Genomic DNA, 14,772 nt, shown 5'->3' with positions numbered 1-14,772 from the left:
CTAAAGTTCTCCAAAGAGTGTATTGGATGACAATCAGATTTTACAAAATAGACTTTATAACAGAATAGTTCTTCTTTGTTATACCTGCCATAATCATTCTCCTCCCCGTCGATGGGAGGGCTTGTGAAAACCAGCTCAGACCCCGGCTCCAGGCCCGAGTGCCCCTAGAGACTGGAATGTGCCTCACGCCGGGGCCCTGAGCCAGCTTCCTATTTACCGAGAGGCCCTGAGCGCCTCAGGAGCCAAACCAGAAGTTGTGATGCAGGTTTCGGCTGCAGAGCATGTTAGGGTTGCCTGACGTGCTCAGCTAACATGTGATCTGGAAGAGTTCTCAAAGCCTGGGTTGGGGTAGGGCCACCGAGGATGGAACAGTCCTTAGTAGACCTTTTAACCCGGCCCTGAGTCAGCAGGAGGGCTGCAGGCAGCGAGGAAGCTTGTTCTCTCTGTGCGCCCAGGGGAGTCGTGCAGTAGGAACGCCCGCTCTTTCTGTTCGTGGCATCCATCAAGAGAGCAAGTCAGAGAGACCCATAGCTCTCCTAAATGACCACAGGCCTTCTACATTCCCAGGTGCGTGCGCGTGTGCAGGAGCGCGCTGGCTTTTTTAAACCAGCAGGCACGCGTGCCGAGGATACGCACAGGAAAAGGGGAGAGTGACGTTTAGTTCCAGTGATCGCGGATGAGGTGCCTGAGGTGCCTGGGGTACAGAGGTGCAGGGACTCGGCCCCCAGTGGCGTGGCATAAGGCAGATGACTGAGGGGCACTCCCAGGTTGCCATGGGAACAGAGGGAGGGGAGCATTTCCCCTTGTTTCAGGAATCGGGGAAGGCCGCTTAGGCTCTGAGGCAGATAAAGTAAGTTTAGTTAAAAGAACATAACTGGGGGAGGGCGTCCCGGGAGGGGTGAAAGGCCGTAGTGGAGGCAGTAAGGGATTGCCTACAGCTACAGGTGGTTTCTTCCTAAACCCTTCTGGCCAGAAGGAACGCCCTGGAAAATTCGTAGGCAGTGATGTCGCTATGGTAACAGTTGTTGACAGGGAGAAAAAGTATTCGACTTATGAAATATTAAAAATGCAAGTGAGATGACCTTTTCACCAATCTTTATAGCATTAAGGGATTAAATAAGTAAATTCTTGGTAATTAGACCTCTAGGGAGGATTTTATTTGCATCTAGATGTGATGTGTTGAGTAATTCGATACAAGGCTTGCGCTGGTCAGCACTGAGCGGGTCTCGGGTTGGTGATAACATAGGTTACATAGGGTGATACCATGAGGTCAATTTTTATCATCTGCCAACAAGGGGACATTAAAATCTGTTCACCTTGTGGTTACTAAATGGCTACTGGAAGTAGTGTGGAAATGGGCAGTACAGTAGAGGGGCTCTGTTCTTGTGTGATCTTTAAAATTGTAAGAATCTCTCAGGAATATTGATTGTGACACTTTCCCCATACGGCTGAGGGGCTAAGGGGCTAAGGGGCTGAAGGGTGTATTTTACCCTCTTTAGACAGATGAGAAACCTGAAATAGAAGTCATTAGATTGCTTGCTGAAGATTTTACACACACACACACACACACACACACACACACACACACACACACACACACACACACACACACACACACAAACCAAAACTGAAGCAGGCATAATCTTAACTGTGCTAGAGCCTCTGAAGGCATTGGTGTCTTTGCCAAATTCATTTTGGCTATTTCTGAATTTCATTCTTTCAGATTTCTTGTGTAGACCCCAATTTTTACTATTAAAAAGAATGTAGCAATTGATACATATATATCGAGATACATATATATGGTACATTCTCTTTTTTTCCAGTATTCTTTACAGAAAAAAAATGTAGAAGTTGAATTGCTAAATGAAAAGAAAAGTGTATTTAAAACTTTGACAAGCATTGTCAAATGAACACCCCCCCCCCAAAATTATGGTTGACTCTTGAACAACACAGGTTTGAACTGCGCGGGTCCACTAATATGTGGATTTTTTTCAATAAATACTGTAAATGTATTTTCTTTTACTATTTTCTTACTATTTTCTTTTCTCTAGCTTACTTTATTTTAAGAATACAGTATATAATACATATCTCATAGGACATACAAAATATGTTAATTGACTGTTAATGTTATTGGTAAGACTTACAGTCAACACTAGGCTATTAGTAGTTAAGTTTTTGGAGGAGTGAAAAGTTATATACAGATTTTTGACTGCATGGTGAGGGAGGCAGCCTCTTCCCTAAATACCATGCTGTTCAAGGGTCATGTACCTTTCTCTGTGCTGAACACTTTGAATACATTACCTCGCCCAGCCCTTGGAAAAAACCTATGAGGAAAGCACTTCCTGGTTTATCTTCTGGTCTGTCTTTTCAAAAGGTTTTTATTTTAGCTTATTGGATGCAAGTTCAGTTTTATCACATTCCTTTTCAACATCTGTTGAAATGATCGGACTTATTTTCTTTCACCTGCTACTGGAATAAGATATAATAATAGATTTTCTAATATATTTGTTGTTACACTCCTGGGAAAATTCCCACTTGGGCACAGTGGTTTTTCTCGTAAGGTGCTGCTAGGGAGTTCCAGTTATCTGGGTGTCATCCCTACCGGGCAGATGACATGTCAAATGAATCCTCAAACTGAGGACTGGAGTTTGTTAATAGGTAAAAAGTGGGAGAAGGAGTTTGAAGAAGGAACCTAATATTATGAAAATATTATATTGAACAAATTTTGTTATTTTTGTCTAGGCACTAATTTTTAGAACAAAATATTTTTTCAGACAATTTTATTATATCAGAATACTATCTATTTTATTTTTTACTTCTATCGTACAGTTGTAAATAAAATATTTTTAACAAGCGTCTCAGGCATCATTTCTCAGGGGCCTTTCGTTTTATATTGGTATTCAAATTATTCTCTTAAAATGACTATCATGTCATTTTCTGTAGCAAATTTTTTTGTTCAGTTGTTAACTGATCTAATTCTGTCATTGGCTTTGGGTGTGAATTCTCAAACATCCCCTGCCCTAGACTGCATGAAAAGTCTTCAGCTTTTGCAAGATTTTCAGTTTTGCTTTGCAGTTAGTTTATATCGCATATGAAGACGTTTGTCGCAAACATTACCACATCCAGTGAACTGAGAGGCCAGTGTGGCAGGCAGGAAAAGATGCTGTTATTAAGTGGAAAGAATATTTGTGCTGGGGACTAACTGTAAAAGAACAGTAAAGCAAAAACCCCATAGCATGAAAGTACTCACTAATATTTCCTTACATTGTTTCCCTATTTGCTTTGTAATTACATGAACTTCAATAACAAAGACCCCTGTATCAATATTTATGAGTGAGCTTATTAAATAACTGGAAGGGGGTGCTTTTACTGGGATCCATAATTAGAATTTAGATAGTCCAGAAACTTGATGAGAAAAAAAATTTTTTCACCTTTATTTTCATTAACCTATAATGTAAATGTAGCATTTTCTTCCACTTATAAACAAACCACTGTGGTATTAGCAGTGTCTCTGTTGTAACAATAAAAATCACAGATTATTTTCATATTATGTTACAATTTTCACAGGTATTATGAAATGCAACTTACCCACATCACTACTTCAAAATTATTATAATGACTAGGTCTGCCACTAAGTGTTTAATTTCTAGAAAAAAACACATATATTATTCTATCTCACTTAAAATATATTTTGATACTTGATTTTATTTGCAATCTATGTATCTTATTTTCTTAGATTATAAACCTTCATTCTGATAAGGGATCCATAGGTGTCATGGACTCTCTGGGGGGGGGGGTTCATGATATAAAAAAATTATCAACCTTGATTTCTTTTTTCTGCTATATCTTAGAATATATCAATTATATATTTTATTCCTAGTGTTGTATCCCGATTTCCTTTAAAATTGGGCTCTCTCCTTTCTCTATTCCGAAACAGGTTTAAACACTAATATTATGTTGTCCTTGAAGCCTTAAAACAATTCACGCATGAAACCACCTGGGCCTGGATGGTTTTTGAGAGACAATCCTTAGAAAACTTTCTCAATTTCTTCCAAAAAAATTAGTCTATTTGGTTTATTTAGCTCTTATTCAATAAATTTTGTCATTTGTATTTTCATGGAAATCTATTTCCTCCAGGTTAGAAATTTATTAGCAGATTATTCTTACACGATTCCCGAGATTTCCTTTGTATCAGTGATGAATTTAAAAGCAGTGCTGAAGACGTCATTTTTATTTTATTAATCACAAATCTGCATATTTTGGAAAAGTTCTAGTATAACTATGTGGAAGACACCATTTACTGCCTTTATTTTATTTATTATTATTTTTTAATCATTTACTCTCTTCAGATTGTGCATTGTTTTTAAACCCTTCAGATTTGGAGCCACTATTTTAAAAATGGGAGGCTAGAAAAGGAACTTGATACCTCTTCCAGGTTCATTTCTACCCGTTCCCAATTAACAGAGGAGGTGCTGGGACATGCTTTGGGGCAGCTCCCTCATTCAGCTCGTGAGGACAGCAGAATCTCTTGTGAGAGCCCAACAGTGAGAAACCCTGTCTCACCAGCCAGTAGCTGCCGCCAGTTGATGGACCAGAGTCCCAGACAGCTGGACGGGCTCGGCGCCCGCCCTGCTGCGTGTACTGGAGCATCGCGGCCGTGGGAAACCGTTGTCTCTGCTGGGGAGACGCACCCAAGAAGGCCAGTTGTAACCAGGCAGCGGGAATCTCAGGGGTCACTTACGTCTAGCCTTAAAAATTAAGAATCCTAAGGTCACTAGAAAAGGATGGTTATTTTCTGGGGTGTTTTGCATCTTAAAGAAGGAAAAAATAATTTAGGGAGTATTTTGAACTATCAAACTTTCTCAAACATCAGGTGCAGGTAGATTCATTACACTTCTTTTTTTTTCCTTTCTTTTAATACGCAGCTACTCTCCAGAGAGACCGAATCTTCAAACATTTTACCAGGAAGCGCCAAAGGGCTATGCGAAGGCGAGTCCACCAGATCAATGGACACAAGTTTATGGCCACGTACCTGAGGCAGCCCACCTACTGCTCTCACTGCAGGGAGTTTATCTGGTAAGAGGCTCCCTGACTTCTCTCCTCCGAAGAGTTCCCACCTCAGAAGCAGAATACAGTTTAATAGCTGCAGCATGGATGGAGGTCTACATTTTTGTGCAAACCAAGTTTGCACTTGGTTCAGAATAATTTCTGAATATCAATCAATTACGTGGTATTTTCTTTCTTGTGATGACTTTGGATTTTATATCTTTCAACAGTCATAATCTATGTTTCTATCATTTTTAACAAAGAGTAGAGTCTTGTCTAAATTAAAGGCCCTAAACTGGATGTTGATGGGAAGCCTGCACATGTACTATCACAACCATAGTCTTCAGGAAAAAGTTCCCACTGCATTTCCTATGGAAAACATCAGAAGCTGCAGCATCTCAGAGCCTATTTTCTTCCTTCGTGGCAGTCTGCACGGTCGGACCCAAAGGGCGACTGTCCAGTGCTCTTTATTTCATGTCACACCGTTCTGCCTCTCTCCTTCCTGTGGCCTGCCTGCCCTGTATGCATTTGTGGTGACAACCTGTGACCTCAACTAAGGTTCTAAATGGAAACTTACTTGTTAATTTCACTAAATTTTTTCCACCAAGGAAACGTTAACTCCCACCCAACCAGCTTTGCCCGCCCAATCTCAATCTCTCTCTCTCTCCCTCTCTCCCTCCCCCTCTCTCTCCCTCCCCCTCTCTCTCTCTCTCCCCCCCCCACACACACACACAAACACAATAATTGTGTATGTGTTACATGTGCACAGTTAAAAGTATGAACTCTGGAATTCAATATCATCACCAATTAGGTGTGTGAAATACAACCCATTAGTGTCTCCTCATTTACAAAATAGAGCCAATAATTTTGTTTATATAATAAACTTTTGTATAGCACTTAAAGTGCCAGGCCCTATTCTTGGTATTTTACATTATCAACTCCTTTTACTTTCATGATAACCCTATGAAGTAGGAATGGCGATCATTATTCTTTTTTATAGAGCAGACTGTGGCTCAAAGAAGTTAGCAGCCTGCCCTAAATCACACCCAGGCCACCTGGCGTCAGGGTCTGTGCTCTTAGCCAGCATAGCCTACAGGCTTCTTTGTTCGTGAGAATAAGAATTATATCACCATGGCCCAGAGCCCGTACTGGGGAGAGACGCAGGTGAAAGCCGCTGGCATGATGGACACATTGTGGCCTCACTTCTGCTCTCCCGCAGTGGCCAGGGCGATGTGGGCACGGGGAAGAGGGAGGGCGCCACGGGCCAGGCAGCTGCAGTGGAGTCACCTGTCTGCCTGTGCACCTGCGCCTGTGTGCTTCACCCCTGCACATCTTTGCACCGGTGGGAGAGAGGGTGCCGCGCAAGGTGGCGGGGTGACTTCAGGCTGAAGCGCGCGCGCACACACACACAGAGATAAGGGCTGATGTTCACGAGGATTTGAGGGATTGCCACAGAGGCGGGTGGAATGAGAATTGCCAATACCCACCCGTCTCTGTCATCTGGAGCCTTCTAATTCATCCGATGGTTTCCTTTGTTTCTTGTGGTAACAAACAAGGGCTCGAAAAGCACATATCCTTGCTGCGTCTCTGAAAGTGTGTTTTCCATAAAAGACTAGAGGGTGAAATTTGTGTTCCTTATGTATTGTAATTATAGGAACATTCTTGCTGAAATAGTCAACTGATGGTAATTTTTTTCTCTGTTGTCTTGAACAGGGGAGTATTTGGGAAACAGGGTTATCAATGCCAAGGTAAGAAAACATTTTAAAAACTATGTTTGATCTTGTTCCTATGTTAAAAAGTGATTATACCAAGAAGAAACAGGATGCCTTCCGTTAATATTGTGACAACTCTCTGTAGGTCACATGAGACACACACCCCTCCCCCCCCCACACACAAACACCAACACACAATAGAATTATGTACTGTTTAGTTTTATTTAGATGTTGGTTATGGTTTCTTTAAAGACAAATGTAGAGATGATATATTTATTGTTAAAGCCAGATACCTAATAAACTTCAGTCATTTAAAGTTTTGTCTCTACAATAGCACTGCACTGAAAGCACTCAGAAAAGGCAATGCCATTTTGTGGGTAGTACCCTTGAATCTTGAAGATAAATGTTTATTTTTTCAACCCCATGTCAACAGGGGTGAGAAGTAGCACCGTGCTGTTTCCTCTTTGGAAATAGAAGCTATTATCCAAGTTGCTTTTTGACTTTTTTTAAAAATGTGAGAAATGTTCCAGGTTAAGCTACTAATGATCTTGTACTGTATTCATTCAGTTTATTTTGATTTTCACAATTCTAAGATCAACCCAATTTACTGGTGTTCGGGCAGAGCTGGAATGAAATAGAAGTGGGAGGACTGAAAGAAGACTCCTTACTCAGGAGAGTTAGCCGGGCTCAGTTGGGTTGGGTTTTTATCTGGCCTCCCTTAGTGTTGGCTTGTCTATCACATGGTTTACACATATGGCACCTTCTTGATCTGCACTCTACAGATGGCTGATAAAATAGCACTATGTATCCTAGAGTGTCAGCCTACCTGTAGATAAGGAAACCCTACCTTCTCTCCTGAAGGAAGTGAGGTAAAACATTAGTTTCCTTAAAATGAAATAGGACATAATTTTTCTTGGATCTAATTTTGACTCTAATATGTATGAACAATTCTGTTGAGTTCTGAAATTTAGAAAATATAAATACATAATCACTACAACAACAATAATTGACCTTATGCAATTAATCCCAGCCCCAAATAAGAATATAATTCACAGCTCAGAATCGATGTCACTCTTTGGCCTGCACCTGTCCAGCACAGGGATATGTCCTGCCGTCGTCTATGGTCCATCGTACGCATGGTGCCAGGATGTTCAAAGAGCTGATTCTCAGTGGGCCACCTGCTGTTAAAAGAGCAGGAAAGCACATTAGGAGACATAAAGACACCAATTTGTTCATATCTTGCTAAGAGATATAAAACACAATACCAGGTTGGAGAAAGGTATGCCATGCTAACACCAATCAAAAGCAAATAGACAAAGCAAACTTTAGAAGAGAGACTCATGTAATGATAAAGGGGTCAATTCTTCAAGAAGACATAACAAGGCTTAACACCTAACAGGCACCAAAATACGTGAGGCAAAAACTTGTAGAACTGCAAGGATATGTAGACAATCCACGGTTGTAGTTGGAGACTCAGTAACCATGTAACTGGTAGACCCAGCAGGCAGGAAATCAGTAAGGACATCACAACTGGATCAAGATGACATGTGCAGAACACTCCACCTGGTGACAGCAGGAGGCACATTCTTCTCAAGCCCAAAAAGAACATTTAGCAACACAGACCACCTCCTGGACTATAAAACAAACCTTAACAAATTTAAAAGAAGAGAAATCATAAAAAGTATCTTTGCAGACCACAATGGAATTAAACGACAGATGACTGAAAGAAAGGTAGCTGGAAAGTCCCCGAATATTTGAAGATTAAACAATACATTCTAAATAGCACATGGGTAAAAGAAAGCTCAAGATAAAATAGAAAATATTTTTAACCAAATGAAAATGAAAGTGCAACTGACCTTTGAACAACATGGGTTTGAAATCATTGGGTCCACTTACATGTGAGTCCCCTTAAACATGGATTGTTTTTAGTAAGCACCGGTACTGTTCCTACGCATGGTTGGATGGACACAGATGTGGCATGCTGAATGTATGCATTGATCGGCACCCTTTTACCCAGGGGACTGAGCATCCATGCATTTGGGTGTTTACCCCGAGGGGGTGGTGTCCTGGAACTAATCCCCCACAAAACTTAAGTTTTGGGGGTGTTAAAAGTTATAAATGAATTTTCAACTGCATGGGGAGTTGATGCCCCTGACCCCTACATTGTTCAGAGGTCAACTGTACATTTTTTCAAAATATGTGGGATTCAGTGAAAGCAATACTCAGAGGAAAATTTATAGCATTAAATGCATGTATTAGAAAAGAAGAAAAATCTAAAAATCAGTAATGTAACTTTCATCATAGGAAACTAGAAAAAGGAGAGAAATTTAAGCTTAAAGTGAGCAGAAGAAAAGAAATAATGAAATGAGAGCAGAAATCAGTAAAATTGAGATTAGGAAAACAATAGAAAAAATCTACAAGTCAAAAGCTGGTTCCTTGAAAAGATCAATAAAATCAATAAACCTCTAGCCAAGCTAGCTGGAAAAAAAACAACACACCCCAAAATGCCTCAGAATATAAGGATTTTCTGTGTGAATGATGGTTTCAAGATCCCCTCATAGAAAAAGATCAGTTCTCTGGGAACTTTCAATCTGGCTCTGAGAATTCAGTCTGATGGAAGCTGTATTTGTTTTAAAGTATAGTGCTGTTTGTTGACATGCCATCTGTCTTTAGGTATTTAATTCTAAAAACTTCCACATGTCTTGAAGGATCTTAAAAATGATGCATATTTTCCTACTGCTTCATGGCACACATTCATCCTTGAATGGCAAACTGGGCTTTGTCTGCACGATGTCAGCTGTCTAGACGAAAATGAAAAAGTTATTCAGAAAGTTCTAAATATTCAAACAATTGATTGCGTCATTCTGCAGATATTTAACGAGTGCATTCTTTGTTCAAGGCATGATGCCCGCTGGGGATTCTGAGGGCATTGGAGGCTCTAGGTCGACCATGTGAAATGAGGGGGGCAGGCTGAGGGTAGGAGATTGGAGGAGGGAAAGATGGCTTCAGTCTAGACGGGCAGCCAGGGGTAGTGTATTTTCATGGAAGAAGCATTTCAAAAGGTGTGTCTTGTTATAAATTTAAGATTTAGTTAGGTGCTAGGATTGAGAAAGACATGGAGGATGTGAGGGGAGGTTGAAGCCTTGCTCCTGGAAGAGCAGTGAGTCTAGTTTTTATTGGAACGAAGAACTCCCATAGAAGAAAGGCAACAGGTAAGCTTGGGGTAGGCTCTGGAGGGCCCGAAACCTGGCTGGGAGATTTGAACTCTGTTGATTGACAGTGAGACGCCAATGAAGGTTCAACTCATGGGGAGGTGACCAAAATCATACTGTGAGCAGATTCCTTTAGAGATGGGCACAGGAAGGATTAGAGCCAAGGAGGGATGGATTAAGCTCAGGACTTGAATAAAAGTAGTTTAGCATGAGCAAAGGCCCGAGTTAGGGTGATGGTAAGGAAACAGAGAGGACGGGACACTGGCTGCTATCATGTGGGCCAGACACCCAAATCAAGCGCCTGGGCATGGTACAGCCCTCATTGACTCTAGTGTAGCTAGCTACACTGTGAGCCTCCAAAAAATGTATTAATTGTGGATTTAATTTCCTAGTGTGCACCTGTGTCGTCCACAAGCGTTGCCATCATCTAATTGTGACAGCCTGCACTTGCCAAAACAATATTAACAAAGTGGATTCAAAGGTAAGAGGAGGGCAGTTTGCTAATTAGGTGCCTGCACCGTCTCTCTCATTTTCTCCTTCCCTCTCCCTGTCCCTTTCTTTTTCTCCCTCCCCTTCCCACGCTCCTTGAAGACAATGGTGGGATCCGAATTGGAATTCCTCTCCTTTTTACTTTAAGGTGTTTGTACCTCTGTACTTGTGCGGCATGACCTGTCCTTGAGATGAGCCCCTTAGTGATCGCCGGGCATAAGCTGCAGGGATTCAGTTCTCCTAATTTGGAGAGACTTTGGCATCAGATGACCAGGATTTGACTGTGGAATCATCCTCTGCTAGCTAGCTTCTCCCTCAGCCTCATCCTTAAAATAGGATCAGTGCTTTCCTCGTGAAATTTTTGCGATGGTTAAAGAAGATGGAAGTGTTGTGATGAGTATGCTGTTAACTGTAAATTGTGCGTCCTAAATAAAGTGGCTGTTGGCTTCCTCCAGCCTCTCCAGACATTTCAGGGAGGGTGCACATCACTCCATAAGTGCTCGAACCTCACGTATGGCGCCTGCATCTCGCTGAGCGGGGGTAGGCATTATTCTAAATTCTAGAGCTAGAAAGCAGGATTGTCGCTGACAGTCAGCTGTGGATTTACAGATGCAATGAAATACCTGACTCTGGAACCCAGTGGTTCTTTATTGTCCACAGACAGGATTGCTAAAGAGCGCACATAGAGATGTGTGTACTCTATGAGAAAGAGGTCAGGAAAGTACCAAGAGGAGTAATAATCGCCTCATTCTTTGTCATGTGTGGACATGGTGTTGTTGCTTCAAATTGTGACATAGACTGTAGAGCCTCTGCCTAGCCTAAATATTTGCTGGAGACAGTGAGATTACACTTGATTTTAGCCAAAAGGCTGGGAAGTGCTCGTATGTGAGATTAAACCTTTGCCCTCAGGTGTCAGAAGGCAAATGCCACATAAAGGCCAAAGGGCTGAAATAAGATGGTCACTCGAATGTCACTTCAGAACAAATTCCTTCTGTGGCTCCATGTACTCTGGGTGCCGCCTTCTCCCCGCCACACACACCTTGTGACGTAGTTTCTGGAAGACCTTGTGATAGCAAGTGTATGTAGTCTATAAAAGACCTGTTTAATCCTGAAGTTAAAAGAGTCTAGGAAATAGGTATGGGTGTGAGGGCATTGGCAGGCAGAGAAATACAGCCCGGACATAAAAGATGGAATGAAAATTTTCATTTCCATTTATCTCCCCAAATAGTGAACAATCTCATCGATGCCACACTTTTCTGTCCAGTCTTGCTCATTAGAAAACGTGTTTAGTCTGCTCAGTAAGGCCCGAATAATTATTCATGGCTCAGGTGTCACAGTGTCACTCTGCGTTTGGTGGGCTCCTGTTACAGTTTTTACGAACGATGTTGATGTGGGACTTTAGCTCTTGTTCCCCGTTTCTTTTTTACAGATTGCTGAACAGAGGTTCGGAATCAACATCCCACACAAGTTCAACGTCCACAACTACAAAGTGCCAACGTTCTGCGATCACTGTGGCTCCCTGCTCTGGGGCATAATGCGGCAAGGACTTCAGTGTAAAAGTGAGTCGCTGGGGTGCTGGGCACCCGCTTCTTCGTGAGACCACCAGGATGCAAGCTTTTGGAATTCTTTAGGCTCAGAATATGACCTTGGACAGATGGTTTTAGATTCTTTGTAAATTAACATCTTAGTAGTTCTGTAGTTAGGTGTCCCTCGTCAGGAGTGGAAAGGGAGCTGCGTCTGATTCACAGGTTTCCTCACCACGGAGTAGTAGGTCAGTTGTTAAATTCAGTGTTCTCGCTAGCTGGCTGTTGTGCATTTCGTGCTGAGTATAGACTCACCCTTGAGTATTTTAATAGGTATTTAAAAGAGGGGAAAAATGGGATCTTGGTCAGAAATGGAAGAGGGTCGGAAGTAAGGCGGGCAAAAGAGAAGCTTGGGTGGTGAGGAAGGACTGACAGGAGAGTAGGTCTGACAACCTCACTGAGATGAGCAGGAGTCGAGTTGTAAATGTAACTCGAGCTGCCCTGGTCTCCTCAAGGAGTCTGTGGTCGAGATGGAGGTCGGCGGAGTGAAGGACACTTAAGCTTCACTCACTGTGCCCAGCGGAACGCGTGCTTGAAGCTTTGGCCTGGGCAAAGGGCCTGGGCATAAGGGATTGACCCCTGTCCAGTTAGGAGTTGGGGAGCTCTTGGCCTTGAGCCGTCTTCATTGAGTGTTGCTATAACGATCTGGCTGTCATGGGTGCACTGTTGAAATACGTGTGAACTTCACCCAGAAGCCTGAGATATACCCTGAGTCACCAAGGGAGGCAAGGATGGCATTTGGACAACTTTCATTGCCCGGATGTACCAAGCCTGCTTGTATCAACAGAAAGGGACCAGTTGTTTGTTTTTCAAAAGGGCAAATTCTTTTCTCTCTTTAGAACACCACTTAATAGTTCTTTTTTTCATATAATCAAAACAGCTCATGTATAGCTTTGGTTTCAGCCCTGCTTGATCATGAGCTGGATGGTCTCACATGGGTGCGGGTTTCCAACATCAGAGTCACATTCTGCTTTTGTGTGGCTGTTGCTAACACGCAGAGCCACACATGGGGCTCACTGGCTTCGTTCTTGTCTCTGGTGGCCCTGAGGGGAACATCCGTTCAGTGGTCCAGCTCTTATAATTTTTGCTTTTATCATCACATACTGTTTAGAAAGCCCGCTGGAGGCTTGTGTGTCCCCATTCCAGCTTCCCCAAGAAAGGTGGATTTCCCACAAAGTCATGAAGCTTTGGCCTCAGGGCCCCTCCCTCACCAAGGCACCTTCCAGAGCACTCCACTCGACTGGAGGTTCTTTTTCTTAAAAAGGGCACGGTACCCTAAATTCCATAAACTCGGGGCCCCCCAAACCTGAACCCCTGAGCACTTCCAGAGATGCAGTGACCTTCCGAAAAGAGCTTGTTGCTGCTGATCCAGGACTGCCTCCCATCAGTCAGCAAGGCCGCGGAAGAAACCGGATCAGAAACTTCCTGCTGATCAAACCTGGGGTCCTCTGTCATCCCAAGTCAGCCTCCCCTGCACAGGAGTTTAGCTCGCTTCACTCTCGTCTCGCAACCGCCACCGCCATTTACTGTGACCTTTAAAAACCCCTCTTCCTCCCCACTCGCGCCATGAAGAAGGTGGAGCCCAGGCTGCAGGCGCAGAACCACAGCCCCACAGGATGCGCGCCCTGTGCTGTGGAGGCTCCGACCACAACAATACTCAGAACGAGGGCTTCGCTCAGAGGTTTTCTCTCCGAAACACCATTTCCATCCTGTCTGAACAGCCATCTGTCTACTTGTGTCTGCTGCCTTTTATCGAAAGAGAGAGAAGAGCGTAGTCAGTTGGCATGATTCCATGTCATTCAGTGGAAGGAACCATCACTCTGACAGTGTCCCCATCTCTCCACTGAATCGTGCCCTTAAATCCGCGGTAGCTGTTCCACGTGATTTAGATGCATGTCTTTCAGCAAGTCACCATGTGTGGGGGGGAAATGTATCTGAAATGTATTATCCTTCAGCACGGAGGCTTTCTGCTTCTGCACAGAAAGAAATAGGTGAAAATGCCTGGGGCTGGGACGAGTGAGCAGTGTTGGGGGAGGGCGGCCTCGTTCAGCCGTAGCGCTCTCGGTGCCCGCGTTCCTTCTGCAGTGCGCTGACCGGCTCCTGTCTGAGCGCGGTTCCCTTCTCTTCCCCACAGTCTGTAAGATGAACGTGCACATCCGCTGCCAGGCGAACGTGGCCCCGAACTGCGGGGTGAATGCGGCGGAGCTGGCCAAGACTCTGGCTGGGATGGGCCTCCAGCCCGGAAATATTTCTCCGACCTCGGTGAGCCTTTGCTTTCGTTCCTGTGCTGTCACTGAATAGCTGTTCAGATGTGGTAAGCCCGAATGAGCGCACGTGGCATAATCAAGGTTCCTAATCTCAGCAAACACAATAAACAGGTTTATTGCATTTTTAAAGAGCATTTTGCTCCGTGAATCAGAGTCTATATGCAATTATGTGACAAGAAGTAATGAGCGTGCAGATATAGCAAGAAGCAGAAAGATTTTAAAAGCAAACTCAGCTCCCTGTCAGTGTGGTCTGGTAAAAAGCTTGGAATCCAGGGGTCTTGGCTAGGCCCCCGGCAGTGCAGTAGACCCGTAACAATGGGCCTCAGCTTCCTCCTCTCCTAAGGGGTTGAACTTGAAGCCTTCTGAGGTTCTCCACAGCCCTGAGATCCAGCAGTTGTACAGTTTTGTTTATAGATTGCAAATCTATCTCTCAAGTTCATTAACAGACAGGAGTTCCTCCCTC

At 43.3% G+C, this 14,772-nt stretch overlaps 1 protein-coding gene across 1 annotated transcript in view; it reads left to right on the top strand.

Moving 5' to 3' along the window:
• Nucleotides 1–14,772, top strand: part of PRKCH (protein kinase C eta) — a 199,735-nt gene that overhangs the window by 101,007 nt on the left and 83,956 nt on the right. Inside the window, exons 3-7 of the mRNA XM_016198227.2 lie at nt 4,926–5,076; nt 6,760–6,794; nt 10,363–10,451; nt 11,889–12,018; nt 14,177–14,304. Coding sequence (XP_016053713.1) covers nt 4,926–5,076; nt 6,760–6,794; nt 10,363–10,451; nt 11,889–12,018; nt 14,177–14,304 — 533 coding nt within the window. The remainder of the gene's footprint in view (nt 1–4,925; nt 5,077–6,759; nt 6,795–10,362; nt 10,452–11,888; nt 12,019–14,176; nt 14,305–14,772) is intronic.

This window comes from Miniopterus natalensis, chromosome 1 (assembly GCF_054644295.1).
Source record: "Miniopterus natalensis isolate mMinNat1 chromosome 1, mMinNat1.hap1, whole genome shotgun sequence".
In the NCBI taxonomy this organism is placed as follows: Eukaryota; Metazoa; Chordata; class Mammalia; order Chiroptera; family Miniopteridae; genus Miniopterus; species Miniopterus natalensis.
This window is presented reverse-complemented; position numbering and strand designations above follow the sequence as displayed.